Below are 18,750 nucleotides of genomic sequence, written 5' to 3' on the forward strand. Positions count from 1 at the left end.
GGTTAAAGTAAATCGGTTAAGAACGTCAAAGAATATCCTACATTTATTTTAATTTCAGTTAAAAAGAGCCCTCACGCTCCCTCTTCTCCCCCGCTCTTACACACACTCACACACTGAGACTCAAGTTGCGACCAACAAATAGAGCCGCACCCCTGTGACTTGATCAATACAACAATTTCTATTATTCGAAATAACTTTTCATGTTTCAATGTATTTCGCCCTAATCAGCCTCACATAGCTATAGTGGAAGCACATACATGGAGACGCATACACATGCACAAACTTACACTCGCACACACACACAAAATGTCATGCATCATCCTATGCAGGGGTGTAAATACTTTGACTTTTAGTTGATTACAATTTTCACTCAGTATCCATACTTTAACTTAAGTATAATTTCTGAGTACTTTTACACCTCTGGTCCTATGTTATGTAGCTAGCTACAAAAAAAGAAAAAAAGAAAAGAAAAGTAATTGCAGGTCAACCTGCATATGAGATGATGGAGACTGACACAGACTGGGCACCATCCCTACATCTGGGCCACACAGACACTGCACGCTCTGCAAGACGAAGTAAGCGGGAACAATTAAGGAAACACACACTACAGCCAGCTGATACGATGGCCCACCAGGCTGGAGGAGATGGTCAGCTTCACACCGAGGAGGGAGAACAGGAGGCTGGAGAAAGTGATCAGCTTCACACTGAGGAGGGGACACATGATACCACTCAGGAGGTGGCAATGGCACAGACTGAATGTTACTTGTGTGTGCGCAGATGTGCAGAATAAACCACCTGTTGGAAGAAAATAGACAGCTACGGCATGAACTCGATGAGTACAGGATGTCTGATGTTTTTCTTGGAGATGATGATAAAGTAAAGTACTATACAGGTCTGCCAAACCTGGGAAACTTTATGGCCTTAATAAATTTTTTGGTGCCTCTCCTGTCAGACCAAAAGAAAATTCTCACTCCATTTCAAATGCTTCTGTTAACCTTTATGCGCCTCCGATTGGATCTGCCTGCACAACACCTGGCCCATCTCTTTCGTGTTTCCCCAAATACAGTGTACAGAACTTTCAATGAAATAGTGTGATTTTTATATGCAAACATGAGGCATTCGATTGTATGGCCAGACAGAGACACTTTGCACAAAATTATACCACACCAGTTTGTGGAGTCCTTTGGACACAGAGTAGTATTATTGATTATTGATTGTTTTGAGATTTTCACAGAGAAACCATCCAATCTGAAAGCGCGTGCCCAAAATGTTTTCCAGCTACAAGCACAATCACACTATGAAGTATTTGATAGGTATTACACCCAAGGGATCTATTTGTTTCATATCAAAAGGGTGGGGTGGCCATACAAGTGACAAACATATAACATAGAACAGCGGTTTTCGTGACAATTTGTTGCCAAGATAATTTGGTTGCCAAGACATACAGGAAAGTGTTGGCATGTTGTGTGCTGAGGTCAAACTCCCAGTCTTTACAAAAGGCTGGTGTCAGCTAGCTGCAAAAGATGTAGAGGAAACTAGAAAAATAGCACATCGAAGAATCCAAGTTGAAAGGTTCATCAGAAATGTTTGTCAGAAGTATAAAATCTTAACAGGAACCATACCCATCAACATGATACTTCCATGTGAAGGTGAGGATGTCACATTTTTGGATAAGATTGTCACTGTCTGTTGTGCGCTGACAAACCAATGTCCAACTGTAGTGTAGAAATGCATTATGTGCTGACGTATTTTGATCTATCTGATGTATAAAAATGTTTTTCAATTTATGCAGCTTTGTTTTTACTACTTCCACTGTGTCCACCTACAGTTTAAGAATACATTTTGTGCTGATGCTTTATCCTGCTTGCCACATCTCCTGTTATGCATTTTAAAACTGCTTTTTCACACAGTCTTACGTGAACAATAAAGTATGTACTATGGCATTTTTTCAAAAATGTGGTGTTCTTGATTGTCTCCTTGTTATCAACGCTTTGACAGCCAAATGAAGTATGTAAACCAAATGTTGTACACACAAGGTAAGGTTTAATGCTAGAGGCATAGAAATCACATGTTGACAACTACTTACAATAGTCGTAATAATAATAACTGCAATAATAATATTTTAATATAATATTTATAATATTAATATGTGTAATAATACATGTAAAAATAATAATCAGTGGTAGACAAAAACAGAACATGTAATCAAGTACTATAAGTAAATGTAAGTAACATTTTCAAGTATTTGTACATGTAAGTAAATACTGACAAAGAACTAAGAGACAATAACATCACATCCCTTTGATCCAATGTTTTAGAACAAACGTTTTTGAAATGTGCAACTTTTCAAATGTACAACTTGGACAAAAGAAAACAATGTGAGATTCTTGTCCTTAGGCTGTGTGGGCACATAAGGCCATAAGATAATTTGATACATGTTTGTGTAACATGAGCAGCATCAACAAGTAAAAATAACAGTAGTTATTACTAGAATGAAAATATCTAACATGCTAGGCAGCTGCTTCGGCTTAGGTGGAACAATGAGAACAGATCCAACTGTCTTCTCTGGTAGGTGCATGCAATCTCTTCACTTCTCTACAGAGCCGATTCCTTCAAAATGGTGCCTCTGTGACATCACCCATAGTAAACACACGTGACTGACAAAGACCGATTAAAGCAGGACACTGAATCTGTGGCGACAGAAAGTAGTTCCTCTCATAAAAGTGTTTTAAGAACGAAAACCAGAAAATGTCTTGAGATAAAACCTTGAATGATGTATTAAGGTGCGGTAACCGTGGTATAAGCGGAATAATTGACTCCGGCCCGTTAAATTGTTTAAAAATAATGCACACCCGAGGAGTAACGGTCACGACGCGCTCGGGTGTGCATTATTTTTAAACAATTCAATGGGCTGGAGTCAATTATTCCTTACATACATGTCAAGTGCTAAACTTTTTTTCTTATTTTCAAAGAGATATTTTGGGATTTATATGACAACTGTGTCCACCTCCTTTAACAAACAATGTGACCAAGACTAAAGGTGTATGTCAAAGTTGTCACATTTCTGTGTTTTTATATGATTTTGGTGCTGTATGTATGACCCCATATGCCTCTGTTTCATATGACTTTTACTGAGCCTATATATTTATCTATGCATTTTCTGAATGCTTGATATGGTTTCTATAGTTCTTTAGTTATTAAATATAAATATTTATACATAGTATAAATATGTTGGCACTCTTATAATGTAGCTACAATTTAGTTATGTTTAAATTGAATTTATTTTGAATATTATCTTCCTTGTTACTCTGTTTCTATTTGTATGATGAGTCATAATAATAATTATTGTTAGAATACAAATAATGAATTAGGGCTTAAGTAGTAAAAAAAAAAAAAAATAAATAATGCAGTCGCACAATTGAAAATAGTTTAACTTCTTTTTTTCATAAATCTAGGCACTAGGCGGCCACGGGATCCGTAGGAAATGACTTTGACTGAAGGGAGGGACTAAAGGTTCTTCTGCGTGTGCGTGCCGCAGACAGCAGTCAAACTGAAGATTTCAGAGTGGTTTCTCTCCGGTCTAATTAAATACAAGTAGAATTAAATAAAAAGCAAGTTTTCCTGTAAGATTTAATCGAGAGTCGCCCAGGATTTAACATATTAAAGACTATTGTAACGCCGACTGGAGCTGATCACCGTCAACCTTTATTACTCGATCTAATGTCCTGCTTCGAGTTTTTAACGAGCTGCAGAAGAGCGCTGCTCGCGGGGCGTCGTGTGCATGTGTTGTCGCTGCGCACCATCGTCGATCTGTCGTACTCAACACACTTCATGGATTATCGAGCTTCATCGATACCGGCCTCTATGAGGAAGATGGTGGTGACGAAACTGAGTCCGAACTTCAGAGAAGCGGTGTGTATTCAGAACGCCCTTGTGCCCACACCCGCCGACGGGGATCTGCTCATCAGAAACCGGTGAGTGCTGCACCCAGCGTCAGCCTTTCTGATAGAGGGGGTAAAATCTTTCCGTGGCAGGGAGAAGTGCTACCGCAGCAGGCAGCTCTCACTCGGCTATCACTCGTCCTGCTACTGCTGCAGACAGCTCCAACTCGCACCGTCACCGTTACTTGCGCCTCTCTTGCGATCACACATAGGACCCACCGTATACACACATGCGCATGTAGTTTCCATACACTAGGACAGTGGTTCTCAACTGGTTTTGCTTCAGGACCCAGATTTTACATTGGAAATCAAGTGGCGACCCACCATAGTAAAAACGAAACCTGTATTTAATGTATCCTGGGTCGCATTCCATTTTATGTTGCATAGTTTTGTTCATGTTTTTCAAGTACAAGGACATGCATCAAGTGACATTAGTTTTTGTTGTTGACGTCAACAACAAAAGCGATAGGAAGTTTTCTCTCCCCCGTTTTAAAAATTGAAGAGCATATTTACTTATATGAGCCCATTATTCTCCCGTTTGTTTCCTAATTTCAAACATTATTCAAACAGAACATAAATATTACACAGGAGGAAAGGCTCCTCATTACCATGGTTAGGTCAGTGTAGCTAGTCTTAAATAATAATAATAATAACAAATTATAGTAGTTCTGAAAAAATAAATACTAGCTGAAACACATCTTGAAACTTTAACTACAAATGCCACTGTTGATATAAAATGAGGTCTAATAGATTCTAATTTTAGATTATTTCATATGAAACTATAACATTCTGTTAAAATATAAATTACGTTCTCCAGAGGTCGCATTTGTCGGCCGCATACGTCATAGAGGCTGTCTCATTTCATAAAACTCATGAAAAGTCGTGAAACAATTTTGTAAAGTTGATGATGTATAATGAAAAAAATAATAATTAGCGCATAGCTCAGTGTTGCTTTTTTCCTCCTCAGTGCTGTTCAGCATGTCAGGGCTGCCTACTGTTTGAGAGGTTCTACTTGACTTCCTCCGTAACGCTTTAAACTAGAAAAGTCTCACTAGAATTGAAATTGGTCACATCAGTTTTGAGGTCTGTGCTCCGCAATATCGAGGGAAGCCCGGTTGTTGCACACACGCGCCAGAGAGAAGAGTAGATCATGATCGCGAGCTGGTTCTGTTACACTTGTGCGAAAGTGCAGATGAGAAGCCTTTAGCTGATTGCAAGATTATCATTAAATCTGCCTAGGTAGTCCTAAATAGGCTATCACTTGGGCGGCTGCCGAAATATCTTCAATGGGAGAACCATGGGCATTGTTCTTTCCCTGCTGTCCGCGACCCAGTCCGAATAGACCTGCGACCCACCAGTTGAGAAACACTGCACTAGGACAGTGTTGTAGTCAAGACCACCTAAACCGAGACCAAGTCAAGACCAAGACCAGAGTGTATCGAGACCAAGACTTTGAGGGGTTGAGACCAAGACCAAGACTTTGAGGGGTTGAGAACAAGTGAAGACCAAGACCGAGGCTGTGTCTCGTTTGGAAGGTTGTGTCCTCCAGAGGTCAAATTTGTCGGCCGCATACGTCATCGAGGCTGTCTCATTTCCTTAAAGCAAGTAGGACACTTCCAATGCAGCCTTCGAATGCAACCTTCTTTCATGGGAATTCGGAGGATGCATGAGGTTTATCCTTAGTGGGCACTCGCAACCCACAATTCTTTGCTTCAACGGAAATGTCAAAAAAAATAAAAAATAAATAAATGACGCCAATTTGCCCATAAATATGATGTTCAAACGCAATGAATGTTAATTCCCAAGTTGAAGTACCTCAGTAGATGGGTGCAGAGTGTATGCATAATTATATTAATATATAATTAAAGTATTAGACTAAAAGTACAACTGTGAAATCTATTTTCTTTTCTCTTTACATCATTATAACTGTCCTAAAATATACCTCATATATTCCCTTCCAGAGGGACTTTGTTCCCTTCTCAAAGCGCTCGCGCTTTTTAAAGAGTGGCATGCTGTCATAGCAACCATGTTACGTTCTGTTTGTCCTAAGAAGGCCGTCTCGTTTAAACAAGGCTTGTTTAATATGGAAAGCCAAGAGGGTCAGAATTCATGTGTTTTGTATCGCCGTATTAAACTTTGAAACGCCGTTTTCTAAACGCCGTAAGGCGATATATAAACGCCGTACACCGTCACGCGTTACGTAATTAGCGCATTCATTTGCTCATGTAAATAACTCCTCCTCTATCGCGTTTGAGGTATCTACGGCAAGTCAGAGGATTCAAATCATTAACGGCAACGATTTATTTTGTTTCACAGTGCAAATGCACATTAAATGACTGCACCCAACTTTTGTTGACACATAATCCACGACCTGATGTCCTTCTGTCATCACTTAATAGGTAAGGATTTTGTCTCCGCTGTCCAAAACTGTTTATTCATCTACTTGCACAGAATTTGACTCATGGTTTGAGTTCAGCTTTAACAGCTAGGTGACTAACTAAACTGGCTATTGGTTTTCACAAACTTTGCAAGCTAACTAAAATAGCAAATTCAATCAAAACATTCTTAGTGATTCCAAACTCCTGAAAAGTTGAGTATGTGTGTGTGTTGCAAGTATTGGAAAAGCATTGATGTACTCATTCTCATAACTATTTTTACATTTTCAGAATTGAAACCATGCATAGGAGTCTGGAGTGGGCAAGGGGGAGATTTATAAATGCTCATGATGCAGATTAAATAATCCATGGGAAAACAGAGTTTATTCAGAATTTAGACAGGAGAACACAGAGATATGAGATAACATTTTAATGTACTGTAGTAATGCCCTTTATAAGCTGCATAATAGATATGTACATAAATCCCACAAATACATATTAGACAGGGAAAGTATAGAGGAGACAGGAATTGACAGGGGAGAAGAGTGGGCATGGGATCAGGAAAGGACCTCATGAGCCAGGATTTGAAATCGGGTCACCCGTGATTAATCTGCACCATGTCGTTTTTTTTTTAATGTAGTGTGTTGCCTTATTGAGAATCAGTGAATGTTTGCACCTTTTGAAATAGTTATGTGTCAGTGCCTTAATTGTCTTTAGTGGACAAGTAAATTTTGAGAAGAGCTACAGTTTGCAGAAGGTGCTGGGAAACCAAAGAATATGCAATACCTTATGGATTTTTGTGGGCAGATTCAATGCTCAGGACAAATCAGGGACTCGTACACAACTATCTTAAAAGACACAAACAGTCACTGATCATCGAGGAAGCAACACACAAAATTAAGAATCAAAGGGATATAAACCTTTGAACAGGATAATTTGTGTAAATGCAGTTATTTTGTTTTGTGTAATATACAGGTAAATATCTGTCAATACGACATCAGGGCAGTAATAAGCAAAATGCAAATTTTAAGATTGCCCTTTTTAAATGATTTTACAAGAGAAATGTAAACTTTTGTTTTATTTCAATTTTAAGTGATGCAAAAACCAAATATTCAAGTGTGTGAATCAGATTAGAGGACCGGAACTACCTGTTGTATAAATACTTTTTCACTGATCAAAAAATTGTTAACCTAAAATGTGTGCATGTAGTAAAATGAAAATTAATTCATTTTATTTTAATCCATGAAAATGGATGATTTTTGAATTATATTATGATTGTTTCAATAATTGCTATTCAGAACAACCTAAACAAGAAAAGCATTTTTATTTTAATCTTTGAATGAGTTTCATTTCAGTGTGATGTCGTTTTCCTTCATGTGTTCTCCTGTCTAAATTCTGAACCATCTGAATAAACTCTGTTTTCCCATGGATTATTTAATCTGCAGCCTGAGCATTTAGAAGTCTCCCCCTTGCCCACTCCAGACTCCTATGCATGGTTTCAATTCTGAAAATGTAAAAATAGTTATGAGAATGAGTACACCAATTCTTGCAACACACACACAACTTTTCAGGAGTTTGGAATCACTAAGAATGTTTTTTCATGTTTTGATTGAATTTGCTATTTTAGTTAGCTTGCAAAGTTTGTGAAAACCAATAGCCAGTTTAGTTAGTCACCTAGCTGTTAAACCTGAACTCAAACCATGAGTCAAATTCTGTGTGAGTAGCTGAATAAACAGTTTGACAGCGGAGACAAAATCCTTACCTATTAAGTGATGACAGAAGGACATCAGGTCGTGGATTATGTGTCAACAAAAGTAGGATGCAGTCATTTAATGTGCATTTGCACTGTGAAACAAAATAAATCGTTGCCGTTAATGATTTGAATCCTCTGACTTGCCGTAGATACCTCAAACGCGATAGAGGAGGAGTTATTTACATGAGCAAATGAATACGCTAATTAAGTTACGTGAGGCGCTAAAACTTAACACGTGACAGCGTACGGCGTTTATGTAACGAGTAACGCAGTTTATTTAGCGCTTTACGGTGTTTAGAAAATGGCGTTTCAAAGCTTAATACGGCGATACAAAACACGTGAATTCTCTTGGCTTTCATAGTTTAAAGGAGGACGCTCGGTATACTGCAGCCTTCAAAAGGACGCGTCCTAATTAGCATGCAGCCTTCCAAACGAGAGAGCCCGAGTCAAGACCAAGACCAGACAAGTGCGAGTCCCACACTGCACCATATGCATTTCTCAAATTGATCTGAAAGACCCACATTCCCATAAAACCCCCCAGAAAACATATGAAGATTACTCTTCATTCACCTCTTTTTTGAGGCTCTTTTTATTGCTGTGTGTGTGTGTGTGTGTGTGTGTGTGTGTATATATATATATATATGTATATATATATATATGTGTGTGTGTGTGTGTGTGTGTGTGTGTGTTTGTGTGTCAGTGTACCATGAGAAATGTCTTGATAAAATAATTAAAAAGGCATTGCAGAGGTGAATTCTATGTGTGTGAATTTTCCTTTGTTTTCTATTAGCAAACAAATTCAAACAAACACTAAGGAGCTGAAATCAACTTTATTCAACACTCATTTTCCAAGTTTTACCATCCACCTAAAATAATAAAATTTTTGTGCAAGCATCACATCAGGTTTTCTGGATGACTTTTCCCCTAGAAACCATCATTAAGTACAGAATATATCAAACAATTATTCAATACTTAAGTCTTTACTTTTCTCTGTCTTTTCTTAAACAATATTGTACATTTTTTGTTGTTTTTGAACCAACAACAAGCCTTGAATAAATGTGTGCAATTTGCTAACCACATAGCTAAATCTAGTAAATAGAACAAAGAATGCCAAACATAAGCAAAGCAGCCTATTTAAAATGTAAATGTTTCTTGTACAGTGGCATGCAAAAGTTTGGGCACCCTGATCAAAATTTCTGTTGCTGTGAATAGCTAAGCGAGCAAAAGATGTCCTGATTTCCAAAAGGCTTAAAGTTAAAGATGACACATTTCTTTAATATTTTAAGCAATTTAACTTTTGTATATTCATCTTTTACAGTTTCAAAATAACAAAAAAGGAAACGGGCCCGAAGCAAAAGTTTGGGCACCCTGCATGGTCAGTACTTAGTAACACCCCCTGGCAAGTATCACAGCTTGTAAATGCCTTTTGTAGCCAGCTAAGTGTCTTTTCAGTTTTTGTTTGGGGGATTTTCGCCCATTCTTCCTTGCAAAAGGCTTCTAGTTCTGTGAGATTCTTGGGCCGTCTTGCATGCACTGCTCTTTTGAGGTCTATCCACAGATTCGATGATGTTTAGGTCAGGGGACTGTGGGGGCCATGGCAAAACCTTCAGCTTGCACCTCTTGAGGTAGTCCATTGTGGAATTTGAGGTGTGTTTAGGATCATTATCCTGTTGTAGAAGCAATCCTTTTTTCATCTTCAGCTTTTTTACAGATGGTGTGATGTTTGCTTCCAGAATTTGCTGGTATTTATTTTAATCCATTCTTTCCTCTACCAGTGAAATGTTTCCCTGTGCCACTGGAATCAACACAAGCCCAAAGCATGATCGATCCACCCCCGTGCTTAACAGTTGGATAGGTGTTCTTTTCATGAAAATCTGCACCCTTTTTTCTCCAAACATACCTTTGCTCATTGCGGCCAATAAGTTATATTTTAACTTCATCAGTCCGCAGGACTTGTTTCCAAAATGCATCAGGTTTGTTTAGATGTTCATTTGCAAACTTCTGATGCTGAAATTTGTGGTGAGGATGCAGGAAAGGTTTTCTTCTCATGACTCTTCCATGAAGGTCATATTTGTGCAGGTGTCTCTGTATAGTAGAACAGTGCACCACTACTCCAGAGTCTGCTAAATCTTCCTTAAGGTCTTTTGCAGTCAAACAGGGGTTTTGATTTACCTTTCTAGCAATCCAACGAGGAGTTCTCTCTGAAAGTTTTCTTGGTCTTCCGGACCTCAACTTGAACTGCACCGTTCCTGTTAACTGCCATTTCTTAATTACATTAAGAACTGAGGAGACAGCTACCTGAAAACGCTTTGCTATCTTCTTATAGCCTTCTCCTGCTTTGTGGGCATCAATTATTTTCATTTTCAGAGTGCTAGGCAGCTGCTTAGAGGAGCCTTTGGCTGCTGATTGTTGGGACAAGATTTGAGGAGTCAGAGTATGTATAAAGCTTTGAAATTTGTATCACCTGGCCTTTCCAAACGATGATTGTGAACAAGCCATAGTCCTAACAATCTAATTATGGTCTGAGACCTTGGTAAAAGTTATCTGAGAGCTCAAATCTCTTGGGGTGCCCAAACTTTTGCATGGTGCTCCTTTCCCTTTTTTCACTCTAAAATTGTACAGAATAAAAATAATACACTAATATTGCTTAACATTTTGATAAGAATGTTTCATCTTTAACTTTATGCCTTTTGGAGATCAGTTCATCTTCTTCTCACTTAACTATTCACAGCAACAGAAATTTTGACCAGGGGTGCCCAAACATTTGCTTGCCACTGTAAGTGGAGGCGCATTACTCTGTCTCCACTCTCTGCTGTCACATCTCTAGCTCTCTCACCAAAGTGAGGGAGCGGTACTGCGGTATGTAGCGTTTACGTTGGAGCTGACGTTGGCTAACGTTGATGTAATGTAACTTTAGATACATTACCTACATAGCTTTATGTGGCCTGTCTCGTCATTGTTTATCACAAGCAAAAATGTAACTTGGGAACAACAATTTGTCACTAAATGCCCTGTCCCCTCAATCTCTCACAAAGTTAACACTGCATTAGCTACATCCCTCTATATATGTTAACTAAATTAGGTAGATTGCGCACCTAGCTAGGTGGCAAATAGCTGGCAAGCAACTGAAACTAACGTCCTAAAAAACAATAAATACATTGGTAGCTAATATGTATAGCTAATACTCTCTAAATCTCTTTGGGTGAGGGGTGAAGCAACAGACTCTCACGGCGAAATCGTCAGGATTTGTATGACTTTTCTAAATTTGGCTACTTGGTATGATATCGTTTGACTGCACTCGTTTGAATTCCTACGACTGTCACTACAGCCAATGACGTCACTGGACATCGTTTCCATTAATACGCGACAATTACTTCTGTCACACACAACAGCTTCCTATCATGTTTACACACTCTACTGATTGGTTAAGTTTAGATAAGGGGTTTGGGTAAGGGAATAATATTAATAAGTATGTCCTTAACGCCTCGTGCGCAGAACTCGCGCTTACTTCGCATTGGACATCCGGGAATTTGCACGTGATGAAGTCATACGAGTTTATGCGAATAATATTGTGCAAGACCATATGAAATAACCAACTCGTAACTTATGTATGAATTTTTATGAGATCGGGTTGGGTGAAGATGAGTTTTGGTACAGATGTTCCGTTCCATTCAAATCGGATGTGGGATATTCCACTTGATATCTCCGATCTCCGACTAAAGGCATTCCGATGCCAGATGCTCGGAAGATGACGTTAAAGGAAACAAAACCGCAATGCTCCCGTTAGCTTAGCAGGTGTTTGACGGTCACTAGAGATGTCTCCTAGCAACCCAATTCATAAACAATTCATGCTACAGGTGTACAATTATCAAAAGAGAGTATAATTTACCATGATTTGAACACCTGCTACTCTGCTAACGTTTGTTAAACAAACTTTAATATCATGTAATGTAGGAACTTTGACAAATTTATAGATATTATTTAATAAAAGTGAATGTTTATTACTTATTTTTTACATCTTCCTGTGTGCTTACAAGATTGTGTGACGTCATGCACCTGCATCTCGGTGAAATTGGAGTTTATAATTTCAGCATGACTTTCCAAGTTGTAATTACGACTTCAGGTGGCGTTCCGTTGCACTTTTCCCAATAGGAAGTTGGAAAATCCGACTTTCCGAGTTGAATGGAATGCAGCAAGAGGCAGATTGCTAACGTTAGCTAGCTACCTTTGCTAGAATCACTTACACTTAGCTTACCTTACTTTATGCTTCCTTTCTGAGTGCCGATAAAATTTTGACGTGGTCCCAGCCATATCTCAGTAAGCATTGCATTGCAGAATTTACATACTGCTGTGTGTTTTCTTCTGGATGCTTTTTTGTAGATGAACTCTCTGTGGTTTAAGTCAGTGTTTTCCAAACTTTTTCCTGCCACGGCACTTTTTATGATGAAAAAATCCCATGGCACACCACTATCTCACATAACCATCGTCGATAGTTTTCCTTTTCAAGAATTTGGCCATGTTTTCTGTCTGTCTTAGTAGCGTGAATTCGTAATGTTTGAAATTCGGCTATGCAAAAAATGCAAGTAACATAGGTATGCTGTATAGTGAGGTCACAGATGCCAAGAGCACTAATTGGAGAATGAAAAACCAACAAATTTGTGTCTTTTCCAATTTGTAGATTTGTTCTTGCAAATTAATTCTTGCAACGGCACAGCAAATACGTTTTGTATTTATTTACTGTATTTTCCGGAAATAAAGTCGCACCTGACTATAAATTGTATCGTTGATAGAGAGAAATATACACGCAAGTCGCACTGACAGTTGGATCTGGCAGGCACTAGGACCTGAGAGCAGCTGCCCAGCCTCCATTTACTGGTTCAGATGTCAAACATGCACCATGAAGATTACAGTACCTCAGAATCTACTCATCGTATAACGGTGTTTTTGGACTTGTTTAAAACAGGAGAATTTGATTTTAGTAATGGTGTGTAACAGTTTCTCATATTCTTTTTATGTTTCATGAGAGAAACACGACAAGTAAGCCACATCTGTTCATAACATCTGTAGCTCTATGCTGTGTACAAATAAACAGCTTTTAGTCTTTGAGTAAAACAATACACCTGTTGTATTCTATTCATTCATTCGGTTCACTGACTGAATGTTTTTACTGCAAGTGTGATGAAGCATCATTTTGTGGGCATGTGAGGACTAGAGTTTGTTAGAACAATAATGTTATGATTAGGGTTGCAGTGGTATCCCACGGTATGAAAATTGACAGTTATCATACAATGTACATTTTCTTATCTGCAGTATTGACAAAAAAAAAATGCAACCGGACGGAGAATCTCTCCTGCACGTGCGCATCTCCTTTCCTCCTCAACTGCATGTCGGACACGTCAACTTGCCCCACACACACATGCAGCGAAGAAAATGTCAGAGAGAAGCGAGGGGGTCTGACATAAGTGAGTGTGTGTGTGAGTTAAAGCAGTGTTTCTCAACTGGTGGGTCGCAGGTCTATTCGGACTGGGTCGCAGACAGCAGGGAAAGAACAATGCCATGGTTCTCCCATTGAAGATATTTCGGCAGCCGTCCAAGTGATAGCCTATTTAGGACTCCCAAGGCAGATTTAATGATAAGCTCACAATCAGCTAAAGGCTTCTCATCTGCACTTTCGCACAAGTAACGGAACCAGCTCGCGTTAATGATCTGCTCTGCTCTCTGATGCACGCGTGCAACAACCGGGCTTCCCTCGATATTGCGGAGCACAGACCTCAAAACTGATGTGACCAATTTCAATTCTAGTGAGACTTTTCTAGTTTAAAGCGTTACGGAGTAAGTCAAGTCGAACCTCTCAAACAGTAGGCAGCCCTGACATGCTGAACAGCACTGAGGAGGGAAAGAGCAACACTGTGTTATGGGCAGATTTTCTTTTTTTTTCATTATGCTTCATCACCTTTACAAAATTGTTTCATGATTTTACATGAGTAAAAGTAACTTATATTTTGACAAAATGTTATAGTTTCATATAAAATAATCTAAAATTAAAATCTATTAGACCTCATTTTATATCAACAGTGGCAGCTGTAGTTAAAAGTTTCAAGATGTGTTTCAGCTAGTATTTATTTTTTCAGAAATACTATAATTTGTTATTATTATTATTATTTAAGACTAGCTACACTGACCTAACCATGGTAATGAGGAGCCTTTCCTCCTGTGTAATATGTATGTTCTGTTTGAAATATGTTTGAAATTAGGAAATAAACGGGACAATAATGGACTCAATTTTTAAAAGGGGGGAGAGAAAACGTCCTGTAGAGTTTGTTGTTGACATCAACAACAAAAATAATGTCACTAGATGCATGTCCTTGTACTTGGAAAAACATGAACAAAACTATGCATCATAAAAGGAAATGCGACCCAGGATACATTAAATACAGATTACGTTTTTACTATGGTGTGTTGCCACTTGATTTCCAATGTAAAATCTGGGTTCTGAAGCAAAACCAGTTGAGAACCACTGAGTTAAAGGTACAGACAGGAGCAGTCTGGCTGTGCTGTCGCGCACCTACAGTATATGTTAATTATTAATAATCATAGGACATTACTTAAAAGCTCACACAGCTGATTTTATTTTTCATTTAGTAGTTAATTTAACATGCTATGCTAACATGTAAACTAACATGCTTTAGAATAGAAGCCTTCATTTTGGTCACACATTATACATACATTTTTGCCTATATACGGTGAAATTTATTTGTTTTCACATATCCCAGCTAAGCTGGGGTCAGAGTGCAGGGTCAGCCATGAGACAGCACCCCTGGAACAGATAGGGTCAAGGGCCTTGCTCAAGGGCCCAACAGTGGCATCTTGGTGGTGCTGGGGCTTGAATCCCTGACCTTCTGGTCAGTAACCCAGAGCCTTAACCACTGAGCCACCACATGTTATAGTTACATGCTATTTTACATCAGGACTCCTCCCACTGAAACTTCCCGTGCCCCGTTTCTTGCTCTCTCATTGGCTGTAGGTCAACACTGCAGTTGTATTCAGTCAAAACACATTTCACATTGCGCGATTTGGAATCGCAGACAGGTCCAGATATTTAACATGCTAGATATCTTGCTGATATCGGCGACGCGTCGGCGCTTCTCTTAGATCGCGTCAGAAGAAAATATGATACACCAAGTGTCAAAACATGATTGATGACCCTATGATTTATGACCTAACAGGTGTATTCTGACATTTGACCTTTGCTTCCTCTCCCTCCCTCCGGCTGTTGTACAGGATATGGTATGATGTGTTTGGTCAGCTTTTATGATATTCCCACGTTGTAGCCGTGCCATCTGTGTATTTAAAAGAGTTTGTGTTGTTCATTGCAAAACTGTTCAACAAGCATTTTCTTTTTGTGATTTTCGCTTATACAATGGCTGCTCCCAGCACTCCTAAAAAATGGTGGTAAATGATATAGAAACGACTGATGGGTTATGTCGTGCTCCGAAGAGAAGACATGGTCCATGTCTGACTAAGTTTCTCCACAACCCCTTAGGAAATCTGAATTACGAATTTCACCTAGACAGCACGCGTTTGTGTGTGTACGACTTTGACAAAACATCTCATGACATGAAGTTATACAACAGGGACGTTGATCGTTATGCAATGGGATGAAGACCCTTTTTTGTATTTCACAAAAAAGGACTTTTATTTCACAAAAAAGGACTTTATTTTACAATCGTGATTGGAGGGACCTGAATGACTCTGGAGATGAACCGTTATTTGTTGCAGAGTGGGATGGTTCAACACCCCCATTTCCAAGATACCGTGTGTTTGGCGATCACACCAACAAGAGGCCGGATGACTATGTCTACATACTTACCAGCAAGGACAAACTGGGTCTCAGTGACAGAGTCTGGCCTTTCCCCGAGGCAGAGCACAATGAATGTTTCCACATGACATTTTTGTTTCAGTGGAATGATGTTCCTATCCTGAATGATATTTTTTCAAAGATAGACCAACTGTTTAAATGGTGTGATGCATATGACCGATACAGTCAAATTAAGGTAAAGCTGTTTGAGCCTGATATTCGGCAGGGGATGATGTCTCTGTAAGGACCCCAGACATCAGCAACTGGTTCGACAGATTTTGTATGGAACTTGGCTACAGTAGTCTAATGTTCATAACAACTCATGGATCAGGCTGCCCACTTCCAGATGCTGCAACTCTTAAGGGGGACGGCATTATTGGTGTAAAGGGGTTCAATTTTATAAAAGCAGATTCTGGATCATCTCGTCGATATAAAGTTAAAAGAGTTGTGGTGCAGTTGCGAAGTGGACCATCCCAGTCAGCTCCAGCATACGTGTTTGATCCTGACAAGTATTTCTTTTACACACACTTTGAAGAACTTTCCTGTAAACTGTTTAAACCTGTGTTAAAAGCAGTCATCGGTCAGGCGTTGCAATAATTTGGGCTGATACCTGAATCCATGGTGTTGTTGAAGGTGTGCTGTGTGAATTAAGAGAGGAGCCGCACATTCTACAGAGACTGTGTGAAATCCGTGAGACGTGAATGATAGCTGTGAACAGGATGTCTATGACGCTGTGGACTGGTGGAAAAACTGTTCGTCTGTTTCCGAAGTTTGATGCTGACATGGGTAACTTCTGCAGTGCTACAGGACTGGTTAAACATATTCTGAGACGTCATCTTCAATGTGAAATAACAAACATGCTGTATAAGATCATTGATGATGAGCGTTCTGGATCAAACAATGTTGTAAATGTGACTGATATTAACAACAAAAGGTTGATTTGTCTAAAGAAACATAGTCAGGGGGCTATCAAACAACTGGACTGAAATGATAAAACTCTATGCTGGCTGGAATGATTCACACTGTGTGATGTTTAAAAACATTCTAAACTCTTTGTTTGAATGCGATAATGTCTGCAAAGTTGCTGACATAATATGCTTATTTACATATGTAACGGATATGTGTGTGATGTTATTGTCAAGAAACGAGCAGAGTGATAGTTATGTTTTTGAAAATGTTGATACTCTGGTTAATTACCTGATTGACAAAAATGCATACACGTGTTAAATTCCAACATTATCTCGACATTGCATGATGTTGGTGTTTCTATTTTACTAGTTAATCTTGATTTGTAGTGTGTGTGTGTGTGTGGGAGGATTGTTGTGATTAACCCTGATTTTTAAAAAATAAATAAAATAAAAATGTGTTTTTATAGAATCACTGTGTCATTATTTATGTGGAGTCTGATCTGATAACATGACCAAGCTACTGCATAAGGTCTACTACACACCTTCACACCCTGGATCTTTAGGAGGTGTAAATAGATTAAAACGTGGTATATTAGAGGAAAGTGGGGATCTGCTAAGTGATAAAGAAGTTTCGGACTGGTTAGCCAATCAAGATGCTTATACACTCCACAGACTACTGTGCCATAATTTTAAAAGGAATAGGGTCATTGTTTATGGTATTGATACACAGTTTCAGATTGATTTGGTAGATATGTCAGCATATTCTAAGGAAAATGACGATATCAAATTTCTGCTTACATGTATAGATGTTTTTAGTAAATATGCATGGGTACGTTGTGTAAAGAACAAGACTGGGGAGGCTGTGGCCAAGGCTTTTGACTCAATACTACAAGAGGGGAGAGTTCCTCAGAAAATACAGACTGACAAGAGGAAGGAGTTTTTTAACAAACATTTCCACAGCTAACTAAAAAGCACAGCATTTACCATTTCAACACAGGGAGCGAATTGAAGGCAAGTGTTATTAAACGCTTAAATAGAACATTAAAAGGACGGATGTGGAGGTATTTAACAGCTATGAATTCTAAATGATACATCAATGTTTTACAAGATATTATTCAAGGTTACAACAGTAGTTATCACAGAAGCATTAAAATGAGACCTGTGGATGTCAACAAAGAAAATGAACCGGTCGTCTATGACAATTTGTATAGTGATGTGTGTAAGAATAAGACACCTGTATTTAAATACAAAATCGGTGACGTGGTTAGAATCTCAAAGATGAGAGGCCCTTTTACCAAGGGGTATAAACAAAACTACACAGAGGAGTTCTTCACTATTACCGACTGTATACCACGTCAACCACCAGCTACAAACTGTCTGATTATGATGGTGATGTTATCGATGGATCATTCTATGAAGAGGAATTACAAAAAATTAATGTGGACAAGGACAAAGCTATTAAAGTGGAAAAGATATTAGACATGAAGCAAGGTAAAAGAACCATGGTGCTCGTATAAAACATTAATTTCAGGATACTTTTTTCTCCTTGCTTCTCAAGAGTCTATTCAACAGTTTAATTTTTCACATACTGCTTTGAACACTGCTGGGTTGATTTGGGCATGCGATTGTGTGTGTGTGTGTGTGTGTGTGTGTGAGCAGGTTTAAGTGGTTTACGTGGACTTTATTTTTAGGTTACAAACTGGTAACTGTATTATGCTATAAATGTGGTTTATGAGGACATTTCTAGTGTCCCCATAATTCAAATTGCTTAAACATACCAAACGATGTTTTATTGAAAATGTAAAAATGCAGAAAGTCTTTTGTGAGGGTTAGGTTTAGGGTTAGGGTTAGGGGATAGAATCTATTGTTCGTACAGTATAAAAATCATTATGTCTATGGAGAGTCCTCATAAAGA

The 18,750-nt window shown here is 38.7% G+C and overlaps 1 protein-coding gene across 2 annotated transcripts in view; it reads left to right on the forward strand.

The window, feature by feature from the left end:
* Nucleotides 1–3,496: 3,496 nt before the first annotated feature.
* The window catches only part of LOC127453886 (prostaglandin reductase 3-like), a 37,403-nt gene continuing 22,149 nt past the window's right edge, over nt 3,497–18,750 (forward strand). For both annotated transcript variants that reach the window (XM_051720638.1, XM_051720637.1), the window contains exon 1: nt 3,497–3,974. In XM_051720638.1, coding sequence (XP_051576598.1) covers nt 3,721–3,974 — 254 coding nt within the window. In that variant the 5' untranslated portion in view covers nt 3,497–3,720. The remainder of the gene's footprint in view (nt 3,975–18,750) is intronic.

This window comes from Myxocyprinus asiaticus, chromosome 16 (assembly GCF_019703515.2).
Source record: "Myxocyprinus asiaticus isolate MX2 ecotype Aquarium Trade chromosome 16, UBuf_Myxa_2, whole genome shotgun sequence".
In the NCBI taxonomy this organism is placed as follows: domain Eukaryota; kingdom Metazoa; phylum Chordata; class Actinopteri; order Cypriniformes; family Catostomidae; genus Myxocyprinus; species Myxocyprinus asiaticus.